This window comes from Oryctolagus cuniculus, chromosome 3 (genome assembly GCF_964237555.1).
Source record: "Oryctolagus cuniculus chromosome 3, mOryCun1.1, whole genome shotgun sequence".
NCBI classification, from domain to species: Eukaryota; Metazoa; Chordata; class Mammalia; order Lagomorpha; family Leporidae; genus Oryctolagus; species Oryctolagus cuniculus.
Genome location: NC_091434.1, coordinates 38,576,960 through 38,600,706, shown reverse-complemented (window position 1 = coordinate 38,600,706; position 23,747 = coordinate 38,576,960). Strand labels below are relative to the sequence as shown.

At 40.7% G+C, this 23,747-nt stretch overlaps 1 protein-coding gene across 6 annotated transcripts in view; it reads right to left on the bottom strand.

The window, feature by feature from the left end:
• The window catches only part of TRAK2 (trafficking kinesin protein 2), a 68,115-nt gene that overhangs the window by 22,713 nt on the left and 21,655 nt on the right, over nucleotides 1-23,747 (bottom strand). For 2 of the 6 annotated variants that reach the window (XM_008258966.4, XM_070070387.1), the window contains exons 2-6: nucleotides 14,810-15,099; nucleotides 10,900-11,094; nucleotides 3,161-3,237; nucleotides 1,622-1,738; nucleotides 752-961 (exon numbers count right to left, since the gene is read on the bottom strand). In XM_008258966.4, the coding sequence (XP_008257188.1) occupies nucleotides 752-961; nucleotides 1,622-1,738; nucleotides 3,161-3,237; nucleotides 10,900-11,094; nucleotides 14,810-14,900 (690 nt within the window). In that variant the 5' untranslated portion in view covers nucleotides 14,901-15,099. Of the gene's footprint in view, nucleotides 1-751; nucleotides 962-1,621; nucleotides 1,739-3,160; nucleotides 3,238-10,899; nucleotides 11,095-12,603; nucleotides 12,741-14,809; nucleotides 15,100-23,747 lie in introns of those variants that run through there. The other 4 variants (XM_008258968.4, XM_070070389.1, XM_070070390.1 and 1 more) reach the window with 4 other exon arrangements.

The following is a 23,747-nucleotide window of genomic DNA, read 5'->3' as shown; positions in this document are numbered from 1 at the left end:
ATCCCACAGCTGTGGCCATCTGGGGAGTGAACCAGCGGAGTGGATGGGACAGATTTCTCTCTCTCTCTTTTAAAGATTTATTTATTTACTTGAAAAGAAGAGTGATACACACCCCCACACACACGCATGTGCATGCACGCATGCACGTGTGCAAGAGAGAGAGAGAAACTCAGAGATCTTCCATCTGCTGGTTTATTCCCCAAATGGACGCAACAGCTGGGGCTGGGTCAGATTAAGCCAGGAGTCAGGAACTCCATCTGGGAGTCCCACAAGGGTGGCAGGGGTTCAGCCACTTGGACCATTCTCTGCTGCCTTCCAAGGTGCGTTAGCAGGATGGTAAGTGGATCAGCCAGGACTCTACTAGCACTCAGATATGGGAGGCCAGCACAGCAAGCTCAGGCTCCACCCGCTGTGCCCCAATGCCAGCCCCATGTAGGACATTCTCAACTACACCCCATAGAAGCTCACAGAACTTTGTAATTTTCTGACACAGCACTAAGTTGTAATTATTTAGTTGTTTGTTTAAAATTCACAAGATGAATATTCTATGCTGTGGCTTTCTCTATTTTATCTGTCAACCATTATCATCCACATTTACTGGGATTTAAATAACAAGGGAAGGCAACTGTTGTTTCTTGTCTGCCACTGCCTAACTGGAATGTCCAAGCATGTGGTATATGGCACTTCAGCACTGCCAGGACCGGAACCTAGACTGCAAAGGAAAGGAGCCTGTGCACTGGGTTGAACGCACCTTGGATCGAAGAGCCATATTCTCTTCTTCCAGTTCCTTGAGCTTTTCTTGCAGCATGTCCAACTGCAGCAAACCTTGAGACAGACTGAAGGACTCATTGAACCGAAGAGGTGTGGAGCAGCTGGAATCCGTTTCACTCTCTTCCGAAGCGATGGAGACAATGCGAAGCAGCTCATCTTTCTTAGATAGTTCGTGCTGTAGCTGATGAACCTGCACGTAAAAAGCACTTCATCTAGAAGATGTTCTTTACTTTGCATTACAGAAAAATTGTTTTTCACTATTAAAAAAAATCTACTACTAGATTTTACTACTAATGTAACATGTTAAAAGATACTATACACAAGCCACAGTTTTAGATCATTAACTCAACAAATACAGCTTTTTCTATAGCAGGTAAGAAGAAAAGCCAATTTTCATATTCAATGTAAAAGGAATATATAGGAGGAAAATTTCATGTAAGATAATAACACTCACAGTTGAAAACAAAACAAACTGAAGAACCTTCAAAGTATTAGAATAGATCCCTATTTCAAATGCTTATCCCAGTATTTGTACTTTGTATAGAACCACGCCATGTCTTTGGAGGTACTGATTTTAATTCTAGGTAATAAACATCTCAACCTACTAGCTCCAATATTACCATTCATACTGCATTTATAAAACAGAAATGAAACCAGGTAAAAGTACAAGTTACAGAGAGTGTCTATAAGCTTAATAATGACTAAGAGTCACAGGTGTTCTTTTGTACAGTAACAGTTGCCCCAAAGTCAGTAAGTACTGATGTTATTTCAGGGACACCCAGGAAAGTAAATTTTTCCACTGCACAAGACCTAATTATTTAATGCTGTAAATCCTTGATCAAAGGCTTACCTGATCAAAGGCTTGTCCCAATTGCTCCTCCAGGGCTTCATTCTGCTCAGATAACACATGGTTCCGCTTTAAGAGAGCTTGTCCAATTCGAGCAGCAAGCTCAAGATCACGATCCCTCTATGGAAATAGCAAATGCACCTTTTCTCTTAGTAAAAACAACAACAAATGGTGGTTCATAAATTCTGCAGTCAATTTTGCTAACAATGTCCTAGAAAGCATCAAAATTCATTTTAATACTGAATACAAACTAACCCAGGGCTTGGCATGCAGACAGAGGTACTAAATGCCAATCAAATGAATGACTGCACAGTGATAAATGCAAGAGGATTCTTTCTTGTTACCAAGTGAGATGAATTATCCTAGGAAATTAGGATACAGCAACCCATTATTTAAATTTACAATTTTGGAGGATTATAAAACTAGCATAACCTTTAAAAATGAGGATTGGGCCTGGCACATGTGAAAAGTCTAACAAGATTTTGCTGAATGCATTTATCTGTCGAGGATTAAATAACTGAGATACAGGGAGCAGGCAGGCAAAGCTGACATGCACCCAGAGGCAGTGCCTTAGAGGAAAGCACAGCCAGGAGCCCTGTTGTCAAGTGGTGCAAGAATGAGGACAGGAAAGAAAACGGGAAATTCTGAGGCTACAGGGTTCTGCCTAGAGTTCAGAGAGAAAGGGAGTCCGAAGAAGCTGGGGGTACATTCAGGGAGACCTGTAGAAAAGCCAAGCAGGTAGCTTCTACCCAGAGTTACTCTTTTGGGCAGATGGTGATACTTAGCAAGGCCACAGGAATCCCATATGCATGGTGGTGAAGGGACTGTATTCTGTGAATGGAAACTATGTATGTCTAACCACCTCATAGGAATACAGATCCTGCAACACTAATCACTGCATAAATAACATTAAGTTCTAGACTTTCTCTCCACAGCACATGAAAACAGTTGGATGGTTCGCTCCAAATTTTTAAGGCCCATTTATCTCATCTTAAATGCAGGCTAAGTGGCAGACACAGAAGTCATTCTGGGGAGTTGGAGAAGAGGGGAGAAGGATAGGTTGAAGAGAAGGATCGTGTTCCCCAAAATCGACTGAAACTGAAATACAAGGAGGAGCCTACTGACAACTTGAAGATCATGCAAAATAAAATTGCCATGGACAAGCAGACTGAAAGTACAGAGAGCAAGAAGCTGTGAACGGCTGTGCACCTGCGATGGAGCTGCTGCATGAAGGGACAGCTCTTCCCCAGGGTGAGCGAGAGCAGGCGTTAGTCACAAATGGTTCTCCCCTCCTACCTTTTATTTATAGGACAGGGAGACCAGCCAGCATCATTTAAACAAACAAATACACAAACAAACACATCCTCTACAACTTCACAACAATGAGCTTCAGGAACCATTTGATTTTGGAATGCCAGTTGGTGAGTCACTGATTCTGGCACAGACATCATCGTTTTTCATTTGATATGCAATTTTGATAGATTCCCAAGGCTGCTTAAGTTTTAACTTTTTGTACTCGAGAAAGAAAAGATACATTCCTACCTCTGCCAGGAGATGTGTAACCATGTCAATGTCATTGTAGGTTTTGGTCATCTGCTCCACCCTGTCTGTGCCTAGAACTAAGACAGTTATTAAACAAAGCAACTGTTTATAGGTGTTAGAAATACAAAAAAATTAAAATATACACAAGAAGTGAAAGATAACAGCAACAACAAAATTTCAGGCTTTTACAAAAAGTCATTCAGGAGAATAAAAAGAAGTATTTCACATATTAGACACTCAGGAAATGAACCAATTATTATAAAGTGCACAATACACAATGAATTAAGAAACTGTCAAAAGATCACAGGGCAGGCACTTCACAACTATCTCCTCCTCCCCCAGTAAGAAAAGTTTTGGCCCACTCACTTTGAGAATAGGGGATGGGAGAATGGATTCCAACGCCAACTGGTCTATGACCTAATCTGAATTGGTTATTAAAGGGCTGGTTACCGAGGGGTTATGCTGTTAGAAATTCACAGAGACGTCTGCTGTGCTTATCTTGGCCATCTATGATCACCTAGTATGTGCACTACTATAAACAAGAAATGAGACTTGGGCTTTCTGTAATTCTATGAGTCATAATCCTTAGAAACTTAATGAAAAAGGCTTTGTCCTAAAACCTTCATTACATCTGGGTCTCTGCTATGAAATAAGCTGCCTGCTAGGATAATTCAAGCCCAATACTTCAGCACTTCACAAGTTCAGAAATCACTGATGTATTTGGATAATTTAGTGTGTAAGAGTAAATAGGATTCCAATGTTTCCACAGCCACACTAAGAATCTTTTAGGGCAAACCACATAAACCAAAACAGGAATTATTTTTACTCTGAACATATTACATGACACTTTTCTCATCATCTGGATGTGTGTTTTGGCTTAGGCTGATCTTACAACTAGTTTGCCTTGAAATGTGAAAGAACAGGGAATTCTGAGCAGTGAAGTGGAATTCAGGTAATTTAGTGAATGTGACCAAGTCACTTAATTATTCTGGGATTCTTAGTCCATATTTGTGCTATGGAGGTGGTAATGCTTAGCTCAGAAGGTCAAAAGGAGGAATAAATATGATAATCTACCAAGTAATAAAGTATTCAGTGAACTACTAAGTATCATATAATTGTTCGCAATTACTACGCCTTAAACACAAGTGAAATGGGTGAAATGGCCCTGATTTTATTTAAATTCTCCTTAAATAATTCACTAGGTTGGCAGTGGATACTATAATTCAAGTCATTTGTTGTTCCTTTAGGGTGTCCAGAAGACTAAATATGCCAGACACTACTGGATAAGTTTACTTTTATCTGAGATCCGTATTTTTTTTCCTAGCACCATTAACTGAAATGTGTCTGAGTTATCTACAGTTTAATTATTAACAACAGTCCTTTTCCAGTTAAAAGAAAAAACAATATACTAGGTTGATGATTATTAGGAGATGGCTGGAAAAGTTCTAAAATAAAACACAAAATATTTTTTAAAAAATACAGAAATAAACATTTTTACTCCAAAATAATTTATATTGACAATTAGAGAAACCGGCTCTATAATTTAACCACGGTGATAAGGGAACAGATCTTGGGCCTAAGGAACAAAAATACTTTAACCTGGCATCATGGCAAGAGCAAATGATTAAAAGGTTAGGCAGATAGTGAGTGGTCTGATTCTGGCCTTAATAACAAAATCGGGGGAAACAATCAAATCAACATAGCTCTGCTCTAAATTACAGAAAACCAGTCGGGGGCTGCAAAACTGAATCCAATCTAGAGCCAGTTCTAGAGTGAGTTCGCAACCCCAGGTTCTGAATTGATTTGGAAGCCATCTAGGACACTGGTAATAAGTAGAAGATTGTAGCATTCTGATGAGGAGCCTGGGATACAAATCAATGGTCTATCATGAATACCTAAAGCAAGAACCAGATGTCCCAAAAATACAGTTTTTATAAAACAAATTTCAAAAGTATGACATGGCTTGTGTTACATGACTGGCCAGAGCTGAGGGTGAAATGGCAGATTTAACTTGAGGTAAAACCAGTTAAGTTAAGGCAGTAAAAAACAACCACTAACTACAAGTCACACATGATCAAAGGGGAAGAAAAAAATGAAGGAATACAGGAAAGGAATGTTTAGAATGAAACATGTTTTGGCGAGGGGAAATCAATACATATTTCCTATAAATGCTAACCATCTGTCATAGCACAGAAATTCAGAGTTGAACCTGCACAAGTTATCTAGTTTGATGATCTCATTTTCTGCTCTGAGGGTTCTCCTCTGAGAAAGCTCATGTGACATGTCTAAGACCACAAAGCAAGCTATTAGTGGAAAAGGTGGGATTTTAATTTGGAAGTGATAACGGCCACCTCACAAGGTGATGAGAGAAAAACCTTAGGTAATGTGGGCACCCACTGTGGGGCTCCTTGCAGTGTGCTGCAGGTTCTACTGGGCCCCACAAAGGACCTCAGGCCCGCATCTAACCAAGTACCAGAATATACACATGGTCTTCTAAAACTCATAGAAATATGTAGTATGAAAAAACTACATCTGGATTTCAAAACTTACAGTATTGATATAAATGTATCTTTTAATTCCATTTTCCAGAAGCTTTATGAAGAACTCTCATACATCCATGAGTCTATATTATAAAACAACACAGATACACATTTTGCTTTGGAAAGTGTGAACCTATCTCTATATGAGAGGCTGGAAGAATAGAGAGTAAAATGTTGAGTGGTTATCTTTGGGTAGAGATTATGGTAGCTTGGCTTTCAGTTTTTTGCTAACATCCACGAAGAACAAAGGCTATTTCTGCCATGAGAAAAAAATTGCAACTCTTACTAAGAGGTTTCAAAAATCAAATATGAATTTTAAAATGCTTCAATGTTTATGATGGCAGAGAAGTCAGCTAGAGAGCAGTTGGAATTCTCTAATTCTTACATTTTACACGAAGCAGCCTATCAACTACTAAGCCCCAAAGGCAGGGCCAGTTTCATTTCACGGAAATGGCAGTCAGTCCAGCAGATGGCAACATAGCCTTGCCAGTTCTGTCTTTTCTTCTTCAACACAGAACTCCTGATAAGGACACGCTGCTTGGGAGGATTCCAAAAGGACCCTGGGCAAAGCTCTGCTATGTTCTCTGGCATTCGGGTACTGTGATCAAATGCTTCAAAAGCCATAAACTAATTCTTCACTATAATTCTATAACCAAGACTGTAGACAGGCAAGCAGGCGATTGTAATCAATCCTATCAAAACCCATTTTCCCTTCAGTTCTCAGTTAGTAAAATGAAAACATATTAAATGGTATGGAAAGTATCAGTGATCCTTGCTTATTTCCAGACATGAACTTATGTAACTCTTGAATAAGATGTTTATGTGTCAGGGAGATGACAAATACTTTTCTAGAACAATTTTGCCACTTATTTTCCAAAGGTTATTAATGAATATTCAACACTTGTGGCGCAATACTTGGGGAATCAAATGTTTCTGAAAACATGGGAGGAGGGGTATAACACACATAAGCACTTCACTTATCCATATTTCACGTTCTATTCCTGTACAATTTCACATCAGCCACCACAACCCCACATTACTCATGATGGGAAATACCAATGTTAATCTATTTTTCTCTCTTTGTCTTTTATAGTCCACAGCACTTGGTAACTCTCTCATATGCCTGTCCTTTTCAAGATTTAGAGTTTTTACCACAATTACTGAATTTTAAAGAAAATTCACTCTCCAAACTGCCCACACCAAAAAACCAAAACCACAAGAAAATGAAACAAAACTACCACTCATACGGGAAAGACTGCAATGGCTCCAGACAACTAGGGATTCTTGAGATTTTCAACCTAAAGAAGTGATTGCAGCCCTTGCTGCCATAATACAGAGGATATCTCTACCATGAACAAACTGCCTTCAAAAGAGCTGGGACATATGACACGTGCCATCTAGGCTAGCATTTCTCGGTAGGTTCCAGGAGAGAGGTAAGGCCTAGAAACAAACGATTTGAGTGCTAATTTTCCTCAATTCTCCCAAGGACAGTAAAAAACTAGTTTATGACGCATAGGTGATAAGATCCCCCTTTATACGGCAGATGTCTAAGGATGGTGGCTTACTTCTCTTCTATGATGTGACTTATGGTTAATGTTTCATGAATATTATCAGCCGTATTTCCTCTCCTGTCAGCACTGATCCATGATTTCTGAGGGCAAGGCTTGAGGAAGAACATACCTACTAATCAGAAGTACTACTTTCTACAAGTAGTATTTCTCTGCAAAACTGTACACCTTAAGGGCTGGCACTGTGGCATGGTGGGAAAACTACCACCCGTAGTGCCGACATCCCATATGGGTGCCAGTTCAAGTCCCAGCTGCTCCACTTCTGATCTAGCTCTCTACTATGGCCTGGGAAAGCAGCATAAGATGGCTCAACTCCTTGGGCCCCTGAACCCCCATGGGAGACCCAGAAGAAGCTCCTGGCTTTGGATCAGTGCAGCTTCAGCCATTGTGGCCATCTTGGGGAGTGAATCAATGGATGGAAAACCTCTCTCTCTCTCTCCCTCTCTCTCTCTCTCTCTCTCTCTCTCTCTCTTTGCCTCTCTGTAACTCTGCCTTTCAAAGAAATAAATAAATTAAAAAAAATATTTGTACACCCTGGCTAATTCCTTAATTCTACAACTAGGGTGCAATGGCCATTTAGCATTGTTGACAATGCTTTACGTCACTGGTTTTCAAACTTGATGTGTGTTAATATCACCAGGAGGACTTCCAGAAACATAGACTTCCTTGTCCCATCCAGAGTTTCAGATTCTGTAGATGAGGTGGGAGCCCAAGAGTGTGCCTTTCTACCAAGTTTCCAAGTCATGCTTATGGCAGTGTCCATATTTTGAAAACCACTGGCTTACATAAAACTTACAAAATAAAAATGTCCTGTCTTCTTTTTCTTATGCTTTAGAGTGTGGCCAGGTGATCCTTTATTCCCAAAGGAAATCCCCTGAAAAGCAGATCAGTTTTCTACTTGTGGTCTTTACACAGAACACTTTCTGTCGCGTTGTGTCCTGATTGCATGACGTCTCTTGGCTACAGCTTACTCTGAGATTACTCTTAATACAGTTGGGAAACCCTGGGGTGACCTAACTGCATGCAAAGCATTTGTCAAGCATCTTAAGCTTTGTGGGTGCGCGTGGCAGGGACTGGGGAGGAATTACTTTTTAGACTCACCCACCACTTTCCAGTGTTCTATGGGAAATGTCAGCAGTCTGTTTCTGGCCTGGGTGACTTTAGAGAACCAGTCCCCTCCCCCATTGATATGAGACAGGTTCCCACCCTCATGTTGGAAATGTTTCTGAAATGCTGCCCACGGTTCTTCCCAAATCACTATTCTTTTTTCTCACAGCTCTTTTGATTTCTTTGGGTTATATAAGAAAGTGCCTCTGCTTGTGCTACCTGTATTGATTAGCTATTGAAACTCTTTGTGATGGACAAAAGTAGTCACTGGCACGTGAGGGAAGGAGGGGTCAGAAGGGGCTAAAGTAACCCTAGGATGGCCTGCCAGGGTATGTAAGAAATCTCAGGGGGAGAGAAAACCGTAGGGAAGAATATTTTCTATTTTGCTTGTAAGCCCTGGCCAATTTGATAAATAAAGTAAATCATTTATCTTTTACATTCGTAAGATGCAAATTCATGTTTATGTATATTTGACTGAACTATTAACCCAAAGAATTGATACCTTTAAAATGACAGTGAGACTACAGAGCAGAGATAAAGTATTAGCAGATCAATTATAATCTTAGCTTATTTGTTTCATAATTTTAAATGCATCCTATATAGTACAATTTTCAAATTACTAAAGTGACGATAGTACCGCAGACTAAAGGAAGAGGAACTTTTCAGAACCTTAACAGAGGGATCTGCATTATCCTATTGATCTCCAGTTCTAGATTGTTTCCTTAACATTGAGATTTTGTATAAAGTCTTGAAAAGTATTTTAGAACTTAAATATCCTTTATTTTCTTGTATTTTCATTGACAATTCATCCTAAAAGTAACTCCATTGAATTATGATCTAAGAGATCTTTTTAGCTATAGTTCCACCCATCAGGGGCCTTGTAAACCAAGGGGCAATTTCTGTGTCACTTTATCAAAATAATGATAAACTAAGTTTATCCTGATGAAATTTCAGTTTGAAAGCTCTCACAAGGTTGAAAACTCAAGGAGCAAAAGGAAATGGACATAAAAAATAGTGTTTCTTCTAAACAAAATTTTCCAGAAAATTTCAAGCAAGTAATTTCTCTACCTAAGAAGTTAAGAAAACACAGAGAGCCTTAGTCTTACTATTTAACAGAAAAAGTGAGTACAACAATGTAGTTTTACTTGGGCTTTGGAATATTTCAAGTCTAAACATGCTTACTCATTTTTTTTTTTTTGAACAGTAAAAGTTCTAGGAAACTACAAGCAAGTTAATGATTATCATGCAAATGAGTATTTCACAACAATCATGCTCCAGTGACAATCTGGCATTGAAAACACTGAAGCATTGGATGGGAAAATGTCTAAGATCAAATAAAATCTCTAGTCTAATTAAAATTAAAGGAATTTCACAAACATGAGTGTTGAACTAAAAAATTTAATTATATATTCTAACAGCTACTAGGCATACAACACTTTTCTAACAAATGAAGTGAAAAAAAAAAAAAAAAAAAAAAAAAAGCCAGCTCAGCCTTCATGCAGATTTTTGGAATGAAGTCAAATGTAAAATAGGTCTCCATACTTTAAAATTTAAAAATTCCTTTACTTGGACTGACATTGTGGCATAGCTGTTGAGCCACTGCTTGTAACACTGGCATCCGATATAGGCACTGGTTTTATTCCAGGCTGCTCCACTTATGATCCAGCTCCCTGCTAAGGAGGTTGGGAAAGCCGTGGAGGATTGCCCAAGTAGTTGGGCACATGCTTCCCATGTGGGAGACTTGGATGAAGCTCCTGGTTCTTGGTTTTGGCCTGGCCCAACCCTGGCAGTTGTACCATTTGGGGAGTGAACCAACAGATGAAAGATCTCTCTCTTTCTCTCTCTATACCTCTGCTTTTCAAATAAATAATTTTTTAAGTCCTTTAAAAAATTCCTCTATTTAATTTTGTCATTTCTGACAATTTGGTATGAAAACAAACCTATTTTCAGGACATATCTGCTCAGCCTCTTTAAGTAAATAACAGAGCTGATCATACAGTGAACAATAACTTCTGCCTGGCATTATTATAACTGCATATTACTTATAGACCAAAGAACTAGGTTTCTTAATGACTGGCATAAACTCTGTGACAGTGTTGAATAGAGAAAATACGAGTCAGAGAGTTATAGCTCAGGATAGCAAACTGACAGATAGGAAGCAATCTGACAACTTTAAATAATCTCACTGCTTCCTAAGAAAACTCCTTTTCTATTCAGCCTGAGGAAAATATCAAGTACAAGATGGAAAAAATGGGGACATCTAAGTATGCCTGTAACACTAGCCACTGAAGTATAAAGAGGACAAACTTTCTGCATTCAGACAGACACAGTTCCAGTACGAGCTGGCATACACAAGCAACAACTACTAAAGGACTGGAAATGGTGCCCATATAGGAAGTGGTGTCTCAGGTGGCGGCCTAACCTGCTACATCACAATGCTGGTCCCTTGGTCAAATCTTTTACAAGTCAGTATCCTGACACCCATGTTCAACAGACAAACTCTAAGAGGGTACAAAGTACTCACTCATATAGCGGAACGTCTCTTCAGCAAGGACTGGCGAGAGGGCCTCAGATGCATGTTGCTGCTGGGGCTGGGACTGAGTCCAGTCTTGATTCTCATACAGGAAGAGTGAGTCCACTCTTAGCTTGTACTGTGGTAGCTGTTCCTCGAGCAGACTCACCAGCTCAACTTCAGGGAGATCCTCGTTGGAGCAGACATCTAAAAAGGAGAATCTGGGTAAATGAATCCAGTATATTTCAGTTTTCTAGGCTATTGTGAAAAATCAGTGAAATTACTGTCATGAAATTGGACAACCAAAGAAATGTTACAAAAGATCATTTCACCAATGATTTTTATTAACATATCCTTTAATAAGAGAGCTTCTAAAGTAAAAATCATACCATAAATTTTGATTACACACTATTTAAACATATATTACTGAGTGGTATAACTACATTTTTAAAGTTTAAAATGAATTCAAGCAAATTTCTTATTTCATTATTACCAATTTATTTAACATTGTTTAAAAGAGGTTTGATTTCAACTTATATGTTTGAGGGGAGAACACAACACACAAAACAACCACTTCTAAATGGGATAAACTCCCAGTTCAAAAGGGATAAAACTATATACTTGAAAAAACAAAAATTTCAATTATGTAGGAGGATTTTTCAAAATCCATGAAAATTACATTTTAGTATATTCTCACAGAAGCTAGAATTTTTTGAAAAATAGCATTAACATTTACTGATCACTGGCACTGGAGTAAGTACTTTACCCTTTTTATTTTCAAGATAAAGTACATTTCAAGCTCTAAATATGTGAGAAGGAAATCTGAAGTGAAAGGAAAAAAATTTTGAGAACTCTTTCTCAGCCTTCACAGAACACAGCTTAGGATGATACAGTGATAAAGATCACCAATCTACAGGTCGTGAAGTCCTGGGTTTGAGTCCTGGCTCTGCACGGACAGGAATGTGACCTTGGGTGAGTTACTTAACCTCTAAGTCTTCATTTTTCTTCTGTAAAATGGAGAAGGTGACAGTAACCTATACTTACCTCCAGAGCTGTTGTTTGAATCAAGTGAGAAAAAGGCATGAAAAATATTTACACTGTGGAAGTGCTGAATGCTAGCTATTTTATTATTATACTAACGAGATTTTAGACCTAAAGATCAAATCAAGTCTTCTATTACTATAGCATCTAAATAATTATGGTCTATTAAAAGTGGGAGATGCCTCAACTGTCAATTCTGCCGTGTAGACAAGGACACTGCAACTTAGAAGGTGAGTGACCTGCTGAAGACCAGCAGATCTGTGTCACAGTCCCCAGCTCTGTGCCCACTGGACTGCAAAGCTCTCTCGTGATCTGTGTAGTCAGTCACAAGACAAAGGCTGGCCATGTGTCTTAGAAGACAAGTTCCTACACCCCATGTCTCTAATATGCCATAGTAGTCCTACATAGCTCCTAATTCCTCTGAGTGCCAACCTTACTTATTATCCTATTTTTCATTCTCAATATTGGAAAGGATATAGGCATCAGCATTGTATCTAGCTTCTAATTCTGACTCTTCCATTCCTAAGGAGTGCTAGGCTCCTTATGACTTCTCTCTTCTGAGTTTTCATTCCCCCCATTTGTAAAACAAAGGACATCATCTACCAGAGTCACAGTTAAATAAATAAGTTAACAATGAAGACCCCCAGAGCAACACTGGCCCACACAGGTACTTACTGAAAACTGCTCCCGTCACTACTGTCTCACCTACACGCTGTGGCTGATACAGCTCGGCTTGTCTGCCTTTATGTGTCTGCTACTGACTTCCTGTTCCTAACACTTCCTACTACCAAACACCTTTCAAATTCAGCAGCTTACCAAAAAAAAAAAAAAAAAAAAAGTTATCCTGTTGAACATGTTGAAAATAGTAGGGCTTAAGATAGAGAAAATACAGGATGTCATATTCATCCCCTCATCTTTAAAAAAGATCTGGCATTTCCTTTGTGGGTGTATAAAGAGGCTCTCTCTGGCAAACTGGAGAACAAAGCACAGCTTAAGTAAACAAACCATAAAAAGTACCTTCCTACCACTTGACCTTCACAGTGACAATCTAACAAGTCAAACAGGAGAGGGCTGGCAACATCAGACACCCCCAATCACCCAGAGGGACAAGCAGTGGCTTCCACATCACAGACGCAGAGATGAGGTGCATCTAAAGCAGCTCTCAGGCCTTGACAGATCTCTTAATAAGAACCCGGAAAATATACCCAGTTTGTTACTACAAATTCCTGTGATTATCCACGTTTTTCCTGCCATGCATATACTACATACATAGTTGTCATTGTAATAGTTGCAGAAAGTGAAGTTGACCACAAATACATACAGAGCTAAAAACAGACAATCAGGCATTCAAGGGTACAATGAAAATGAAGAACAACACGACATACCTTAGAATAAGTACTAATGAAATTTTGTGAAAATTCAAGGTCACCAATTCCCTAGTTACAAAAAGCAATTTTCAAAATGAGTGTGCTATCCAGGTCTAGTTGATGGAACTAAATATTCTTCAGACCAGCCCCTCGCACTGCTTTCATATTTCTGATGCACTATTTTTTTACTCTCATGGTCACCCGAGCTTCACAAGTCCTTCTCTACCTTATTGTTTTCAAATGTCTTTTACATACGCCTACTTCTCTCTTCCAGCTACACCACCTCCTTCAAGGTTCAGGCCTCCCCTGTTTATCCTGAACATGGCCTCAAAACCGGTCTTCCCTCATCATGCTCAAAGCATCATCCCCATCTTCACATCACTTGCCCAGCATGCTGCCTATCTGGTTTTGTGGATCAGGCTTTACTGGAACACAATCATACGCATTCTTTATTGGCCACAACTGCTTCTCCTCTACAACAGCAGAGATGATTAATTGCTATGTAGCAAGGAAAACAAATGACCTACTGATACTTCCACAACTGGAAGTATCTCAAGCACATTTCGATGCACAAAAGAAGTCAGATACAAAAGACATGGATTCAATTTATATGAAATTCTGGAACAAGCAAATGTAATCTGTAGTGGTAGGAAGCAGATCGGTGGTTGCCTGGAGCCAAAGGTGAGGCGCAGGGAGATGTGGGTACAAGAGAACTGTCGTGGAATGTAAGTTCTATAACCTGACTGTATTGGTGGTTATAAGAGTGTATATATTTGCTAAAACTCAAACTATATACTTAGAATAGGTATATTTTATTACATCTTAATAAAGATGTCTTAACAAAACTGATTTTAAAAAAATAATTTGGGGTTTGTAGGGCCTCAGAATTTCTCATATTTTTAGAAATATAGTACTGTGCAGTAACTGTATGTTACATAACATCACCAACTGGTTTTACAGCAGCATCCCACATTTAAATATAGTAATATATCTTCAGCAAACATGAATATTCAAGCTAACTGAGATAAGTCTAGAAACAGCCAAGTCAGCTTCTGTGGCAGTTGAGCTTTAGAACCAACTTTGAGAGTTGAAAGGTTTTTAATTTTTTAAATTCAGTCTTGCTGATAAGCGTTAAGGGCCTGTACCTCTGTCTGCATGACCTGTAAGTGCTGAGAGCCTCTCTTGTGCCAGGCACTGCTGCCAAGGGCTCGCGGGGCACACAGACACAAGGCTCTGTGCCCTGGCCCCGAGGAGACAGGATGAGTGGGACGCAGCTCCTGCTCGTCGAGGGTCACGTGGGCCAGGGCAGTCAGACAGAGACGAGAACAGCATTACCAGGGAGATTCTGGCAATGCGGGCAGAGAGCCGGGGACGGAGAGACCGGTTCAGTCTATCTCTGAGAGGAACAGGCTAGATGGGGAGGCAGGCTGGAGTCCATCAGAGCAGTTTCCAGGCCAGGCATCTGCATTTTATCTTGTAGGCAACGACACTTGGGTTTACTGAGCTGAACTCACCAGTGATGCTCTGCGAGTCTCTGTGATTGCTATTCATGAGGTTTTCTTCACCTGTTGGTGAGGTAAAAATGGCATTCTGGGCTTGACTCATGCAGGATCCTTTCTTGCTTTGGTTGAGAAGGACAGCTTTGGTATGAATCAGAGCAGAGGAAATCCATCAAGCCATTCAGGAGAGAAATGGATCTGGTCATGTGGGTCTTTTCCTTTAGACAGATTTTCTCGGACGAGTGCAGTGACATGTGCAGCAGTGCATATTCTCATGTGATGACCATACCCTGGACAGTCATGACCTACAACAAAGAACAGATCCTGTGACTATGGAACTCGGCATGCCCATCATAGCACTCCGATGACCTGGGATGTTTGTCACTAGGAATATTTTTCTAGTGACACACACAACACGGAAAAAAATCACAAAGTAATTGTGCTGGAAGAAAGAAGCCCAACAGAAAAAGAGAACAAGTTTATGATTCTATTTATATAAACTTCTAGAAAGTGTCAACTATCTATAGTGATAAAAAGCAGATCAGTGGCTGCCTGGGGTTGGTATTAAGGAACAGGAGAATATGACTAAGAGACAAAACCAATTTGTACACTCAGAACATGCAGTTTGATGCATGTTAATTACATTTCAATATTGTTGTGATAATCAACTGCTTAAAAATAACAACAGCAAATTGTACGGTCTATAACACAGATAGAAATAAAATGTATTCCTGCACAAAGGGCAAGAAGGGAAAAATGGAATTATATTATTGTAAGGCTTTTATACTACATATGAAATAGTAAAATACTGCCTGAAGGTAGAGTGCAATAATTGTAAACATACAATGAACCCAAAAGCAACAAATAAAACAATTCAAGGATGATACCTAATAAACTAACAAAAGAGATGAAATGGATTAAAACAAAATAGGGTTTCTCAACCCTGGCAATAGGACTTTGTGGTGTGCATTGTAGGATGCCAGGATGCTATGCAGAACCTTTGTCCTTTTTCTCCTCTGTCTGCTAGTGGAATCCTTTCCCCAGGCCTTCCCTAAGTTTAACAACCAGAAATGTCTTCAAACATTGCCAAGTGTCCCTTGGGAACAAAACTGTCCCCAGTTGAGAACCACTGACAAAGGATGCTCAATATCACTCAAAATTAAAACAAAAACAAATATTTTCACATATTAGAGAAAGTAGATGCTACTTTGTGGAGAGTATGGAGACAGTGATACCCTTACATTCTATTGATAAAATACAAATTAGCATAAGATTTCAGAAAGTCTACTTGGCAGTGTTTACCAAACTTAAATGTGCATTTATCACAATTCAGTAACTCTGCCATTAGAAATTTTTACTATGGATAAACTCACAAAACATCATAAGATGTGGGTGAGAGTAAAGATGTTCATACAGTTTTTTGTCCTTTGATTAAAGCACACACACACACACACACACACACACAACAGGGATCAAAATGTCCACAAAAAAATGGTTTAGTAGTACAATATATATGCATGGTCTTAAAAAAGTAGGAACTGCAATTAACTAGAAAACTGTTCAATTCTAATCATAAGCCTTCTTATATCAAAAGGTAGTCTCTGCTGAACAGTCTCTACTTAGCAACTGGTAACTTCTATTTATGGCTAATTCCTTCTCATACCTACTATCAATACGCATCATAAATACAAAATGTTTCATAAAAGGGGTGCCCCAAGAAGTAGGGAGAAGCTGCTTACAATTCAGCGACTGGTTTGGATGTTGATGTCCCTCAAAGGCACATGTTAAGGCTTGGTTCCCAGCGTGGCACTACTGGGAGGTTATGGAAACTGTAGGAGGTGCTGTTTGATGGCAGTCCTTGGATCATTGGGGGCATGCCCTCAGAAGGTAGATTAGAGAGATTATAACAGCCTGAGGTTGAACCCACTGTTCCCTGCTTCCTGGGCTGCCATGATCCTCCCTCCCACACACTCCACTACTGCCAGGCAAGGCCTCACCAGACACTGCACCAAGGGGGCCTGATCTTGAACTGTGAACTTCCAAACCCTGGGACCAACATCAACGTCTTTCCTTTTGAAGTAGCTCATCTAAAGTGTTTTGTGGTAATAATGAAAAGCTGACTAACACAGGAGCAGAGTAAATGCAACTGAAAATTTGATCCTTGAGGTAGAAGAACACAGAAGCACTGCCAGCAAATACCAGTGAAGGGAATTTCTAAAATGGGGCAGGCAACAAAATCAAACATCAAAACGTCAAAGGAGCAATTTTTTAGAAGGGAAGCAGTGGACCATAATATTAATGGTGACCTTCCAGAAACCACTTCAGCCAAGAGGTTAAACTCAAAGTCTGGTTGTAAGGGGTCAGCAAGTGTGATACTAAGAGTGGAATTTAGTGGGTATAGAACAGAATTTCAGATTTCCACAGATTAGCAAAATTTCAAACACTTCTGCAGTTAGGAATTCTATTGCTTATCATTTCTGTTCATAAATAAAAAAACATTTTACAAGGAAAAAAAGGCAGAATAAACAATAGTTCTTCTCAAAGGAGTTTATAATTTCATGTTGTCATATGAAAAATTTAATTTTTCTATATCTGAGTTCATAAAAGTGGTTTTTTTTTTTTTTGACAGATAGAGTTAGAAAATGAGAGAGAGAGACAAAGAGAAAGGTCTTCTTCAGTTGGTTCACCCCCCCAAATGGCCGCTACGGCCAGTGCGCTGCGCCGATCCGAAGCCAGGAGCCAGGTGCTTCCTCCTGGTCTCCCATGGGGTGCAGGGGCCCAAGCACCTGGGCCATCCTCCAGTGCCTTCCTGAGCCACAGCAGAGAGCTGGACTGGAAGAGGACTAGAACCTGGCGCCCACATGGGATGCTGGTGCCGCAGGCGGAGGACTAGCCAAGTGAGCCACGGCGCCGGCCCTGAGTTCATAAAATTTTAATACACAGACATTTTAAGATTCACTTATTCTTGGATGTGTAACTACTTTCTTAAAATACATATACTGGTATAGTAATCTGTTCTAACCAATACAACATGAAGTAAAGTTCAAATGTATTTGTTTATGTACTTCAATTTTAATCCCAGTTGTCAAAAACTTATCTTCATATTCCAGGCTCACTCTATTGTATGCAATCCAATTCTTACCTGAATATTTCATTTTCCAGAATTGCCGGGTTCAGAACTATAATTGGATCAAGCCAATAAAAGTTAACCTCTTGAACTTGAGAGAAAGAAGAAAACAACTTTCCCTGAAGTACACAACTGCCAAGCACCTGAAAAAAATCTGAACTGAGAGTCTGGCCCCCAAAGGGTTGGGGGCAGGGGGAAGTGAGGATTCTGGGTAGACAACCAAATATTATCTATTATTCGTCTTTGTGTCACATATTAGCTTTATCAAGCCCTTTTAAATTTTAATACTCCAAAGACCCAGATTTCTAGATTAAAAATCTAGTGAACTATTTTCAAAAAATAGAATGGGAATGCAAATACAAGAATAAATGGGTTAGTATGTAACAGGTCATCTAGTGTGTGGTCAGCAAACCACTGCCTACAGCCAAATCTGGCCTGCCATCTGTTTTTGTACAACCTGTACAAACTGATTTTTACATTTTTAAATTTCTGAAAGAGAAAATAGTACATGACATGTGAAAACTATATGAAAATGAAGTTTCAGTATCCCCAAATGAAGTTTTCTTGGAACACTGCCACACTTGTCTGCTTGCTTCCATACTACAATGGCAAAGCTCAGCAATTGTGATTACTCTCACAGCCCAAATTCTAGAATATTTACTATGTAACCCTTTACAGAACAAAGTTTGCCAATTCTTCATCTATAACAGTAAAATAATTCAGTCATCAAACACTAGTTCAAATCAAAGATTTCCAAGATCAACTTCTTATATAGTTTTCCACTGCATTTGCTATATTTTTTAAAAATTATTTATTTCTATTTTATCTGAAAGACAGGGACAGAGAAACAGATCTTTCATTTGTTGGTTCACTCTCCAAATGTCCACAAAAGCCAAGACGGGTCAGGCCAAAGCCAGGAGCCAGTAAGTAATTCCATCTGAGTTTTCCACAATGGGTGGCAGAGACCCAAATACTTGAGCCTTCATCTCCCAGGGTGGATCGGAAGTGAGGGGCCAGGACCTGACCTTGGCACTCCAATATGGGATGCAGGCATCCCAAGCAATGACTTAACCCCTGAGCCAAACACCCAACCCTAGATATTACATTTAGATCACTACTTTCAGAGAATTCTACGGGAATTCTTAGATGAGAAAGATCAGTCCTCTAATTTCTACACCCACATTGTGCTTAAAAGTTATTTTCAGTTTCTAAGAAAGCAATAAGCTACAAGCTTGTTTGGAAGGAGGGAAGGGAGGGGGGAGGGAGAGACAAAAGAGTGAAGGAAGTGAAAGAGGAAGGTAAGAAGCCAAGCACCTCCCCAGACTGGTGCCAGTTGGCTCTGAAACAGAACTGTGGTTCTTTTGCTTTCTTTCTTTTTAAAAAAGATTTATTTATTTAAAAGTCAGGGTTACAGAGAGGGAGAGTCAGAGAGAGAAAGGTCTTCCGTTAGCTGGTTCATTCTCCAGATGGCTGCCAATAGCCAGGGCTGGGCTGGGCTGAAACCAGGAGATTCTTCTGGGTCTCCCACATGGGTGCAGGGGCCCAAACACTTGGGCCACCTTCCACTGCTTTCCCAGGCCACTAGTAGGGAGTTGGATTGGAAATGGAGCAGCTGGGATTTAAACTGGCACCCACGTGGGATGCCAGTGATGCAGGTGCAGTCTTACCTGCTATGTCAAAATGCTGGTCCCAGAACTTTTTAATCCTATTTTAATCAAACTATTTAATCCTATTTTAATCAAAGATCATTGTGAAAATCTAATGATTACCTTGGGACCTTTAATTCACCACTCTGTCCCACACTGGTTGGTTCAACACTATGTTTATCATTTCTATTTTTTACATATATATCACACAAGAACACAAGAAATTATATGTTTCAACTATCAAATCCAGGCCTTTGCTCTAGAGACTGCTTTTTAATTAGCTTCAAAGGTTTTGTTAATGGCTTGGTCTGAACTCTTGCATTCAAGATAGAGAAAACCAAGTTGAACTCAGAACCAAGTCCATGTTAGGAGTCATGCAGGAAGAATGCAAACCTCCAGGGCAATTCAGGAACCTGCCCACACTGCAGCCCTACTCCAGGCCAGGGGTGAGCTGCCAATGGTACGTGCTTCCTGGTGACTCCTTAGAACGAATAAACACTTGGGACATGCCCTGGACTTAATCCAGCCTCCTCAGTCACATCTGCCTGGAGGAGCAGTTAGCACAGCTTGACGTTGGACAAGTCTGAATTTTAATCTTATGGCTTTCCTAACCTTGAGCACATGAGTTCACATGTTGGAATATGTTTCCTGGTTGTTAAGACAGGGGTACTGATAACTACTCTTTATAAGAAGGGCCTCGAGGACTAAATAAAAAACAAAAATTCCTCGCTTGGGAGCTGACATAGAGGAGACATGCAGATGCTTACTCTCTTCAGCTTCCTTATCACTTGGCTCTGCTTACTTTTTCTTGGGTCCCTGCCATGTTTGAGTAGGGAACAGAATAGCTCCAAGTAACCTTCATACAGAAAGAGGAGGACTAAGAAGCCGTGCTCCAGGCAGCACAGTGACCAGTGTCTCAGAGCTGGGGACTGGTACTAACGCTCATGCCTTCATATATTCAGAGGCAAGGGTGCTTACGATAAAAAGTCTTGACCACACTTGGCTTGTTTCTGCACAATATGGTGGCTCTATAGTTTTATACGGCTGCTACAACGAATTACCACAGACTGGGTGACTTGAGAAAGCACCGATTTATTATCTTGCAGTTCTGGAGGTCAGAGGGGTGAAATGATTTCACTGGACCAGCACCAAGGTGTTGGCAGGCCTGGGCTCCCCTGACCTGGCAGTTCAGGCAAAAACCCATTCCCTAGCCTCTTCCAACTTCTAGAACTGTACACCCTGGCCCAAGGCCTTTGCCATCATCTTCAAAGCCAGCAGCACAGCATTTTCAAATCTCTCTGCTTCGGCCTTCTGCTGCCCTGTCTCTCTCTGCTGCCTTCTTATCGGGACACCTGGCATTCCGCTTAAGGATAATCCAGGATCATCTCTTTCTCAAGACCCTTAATTTAGTCAAGTCTGCACAGCCCCTTTTGCTATATACGGTAACAGTCATAGGTTCCAGGGGATTAGCATCTGCCTTTGAGGGCCATTATTCAGCTTATCACAGTGGTTGAGAACAAGAATCCTGGAACAACCAGAGTGACTAAATTTCAATCCCAACTCCATCGCTTTCTGGTTGTGTGAACTTGGACAAATTTCTCCCCTTCATTTTTCATCTGTTGAATGAACCTAAAAATAGGGTCTAATTTACGGGGTTATTATAAAGATTAAATGAGTTATAAGAGGATAATAATAGCACCCACCTCAATGAGTCATTGCCGGGGGGAGTATATGAGTTAATGTATGTAAAGTCTTGGAATTCTGCCTTAGGATACAGCAAGTGATTTGCAAGTACTAGCTATTACTTTATCAGCACCGTTATTCCTATTGTACCTTCTTCCTCAATGCTGGACACGAGGTAAGGCTCACTCTGGACGGTTGCATAGCATCTTCCGCCAAGAGAAGTCGCATCCCCTACCGAGGGAGGTGATTGGTTGAGTGCCACCAATTGCTTTCTCTCCATCTCTCAGAGGCAGGAGTAAACAGAAGCTTGCACAGAGTCCTAAGCTAAACGGTGGCAACCGCAAACCCTTTGTCAGTGCGCTTGCCAGTTCGCAGACATGTATTCTTAGTCCCTCCTTCAGGGGTCTTTAGTCAGTCCTGTTTGGGACCCACTTCACTGCTTTTCTCGATGAAAGGACCGCACATGCACACACTGTCTAACAAGAAGCCAGCCTTTACAATTCATGCACATTTAGGAGAAAACAAAGCAGCAAAGTCATTTATTTAATAAGAATGAGATTTAAAAGAATAACCACGCCAGTGATATGAACAATGCTTGTAGAAAACATGGCTAATGACTTAATATTATTACAGCCTTGGAGCTAAATGGTCAACAGTGAGTGCCTAAATATAGGCCTTGAGCCTTAAAAAAAATGTTGCTACTTCCTTAAAACAGGACACTCTGGCCAAAAGAGTTTACTGAAAAGGCAATAACAACTTTGGGAAACCTTACTGTGTAGGAGTGCAGAGCCTAGTATTACAGTCAATGTAATGATCCAGTGAAACATTCACATTGGAAATGCATTTTAAAATTTTACCCTACAAATAATATTCTGGAGAATAATTTTAAACACATGTTGGCTGCTGAGCTGCATGGGAGAGTGGGAACAGTGCCAATCACCAATTTAGCAGCAGCTCCCCCAGGCAGTGGCAGATAAAGGATACACTGTCATTTTAAAAAACAAAATAAATTTACTGTGCTTCTTTGTAAAATAATAGATTTTGACAATGACTCATTAATTTTAATGTATTTGGCTACACTATAGTTAAAATTCACACACACACACACACACACAACCCAGCAACTCCCAGAATTTTAAAAATCAGACATTTAGGTATATAAAGAATTTATCATTGCTTCAGTGACGAGCAGGGCAGTGTCCCCCCCCACCCCTGGAAAACCATCCTGGACAGTGAGAAACAAACCTCCGGGGTGGGTGGGGTGAGGGAGACCACAGACCAAGCCCGGCTGCCCGGATGTGCAGAGGAAAGTCACTGGGCTCCTCCAGCACAGCTGTCCTCCCAGCGATTGGGAAGCCCACCTGGAAGAAATCGCGTCTGTGCCCCGCGAGTATTTTGTTGCTGTTTTTGCTGCCACTCAAATGAAGCATCGGTAGGCTTTTCAAAATACGAAACTTCCAGGGCTTGTAAGCTCTACTTACAAGCAGTATGGATTCCCAAAGGCTGTTAAATCCATCAGTTTAAGTGTCCAACTTAAACTCCTCTCCCAAGAGGGAGTTTAAGTTTGGGGGGTGGGGGGTGGGCGGGAGCCCGCGTTTCCTCCCAGTGGCTGTATCTGGGGCACTTTAGAAACTGCCCTGTTTTGTTTACAAATGATGACCACTGAACGCCCGCAGCCCCTCCCTGCCACAATCTTCACCAGCAGAAGGGAGGGAACCTCTGGCAGCTGAGGAATCCACACCAGGGCTTCACCTGAGATTAGGCAAGGCCCTGAGCCCTTGGTGCCATCTGTGCTTTCTGATATATTTCCCTTCGCCAGGCTTAGCCGGGAAGGTCTAACCTTCACCTGAATTAACCCTGACTGACCAGGCTTCTCTTGAGCAGTGACCCTCTCCTGAAGCTACTTCAGATGGTCACCGCTTGTCACCTCTGGTCGGCTGTCAATTGCACAGCTACAGCTTTTTTCACACACCGTGGGGCTGTCCTCAAAATCACTCCTATTGCCCAGTGACACCTTTAATATGTGTAGTTCACTCACTTGCCATATTTTGCACTCTCCGTACTTTCGTGTCCGTTAAATCTATCATTAGTACGGCTTTTAGGGACAAAATGGGATTTGCAGTCTTTATAAGGTACCTTAGAGGAGCTGGCACTGTGGCACAGTGGGTTAACACCCTGGCCTGAAGTGCCGGCATCCCAAATGGACGCTGGTTCTAGTCCTGGCTGCTCCACTTCTAATCCAGCTCTCTGCTATGGCCTGGGAGAACAGTGGAAGATGGCCCAAGTGCTTGGGCCCCTTCACCCACGTGGGAGACCCGGAAGAAGCTCCTGGCTCCTGGCTCTGGACGGCGCAGCTCCGGCTGTTGCGGCCAATTGGGGAGTGAACCAGTGGATGGAAGACCTCTCTCTCTCTCTCTGCCTCTCTTCTCTGTGTAACTCTGACTTTCGAATAAATAAATAAAATCTTTTTTTTAAAAAAAAAAGGTACCTTAGAACT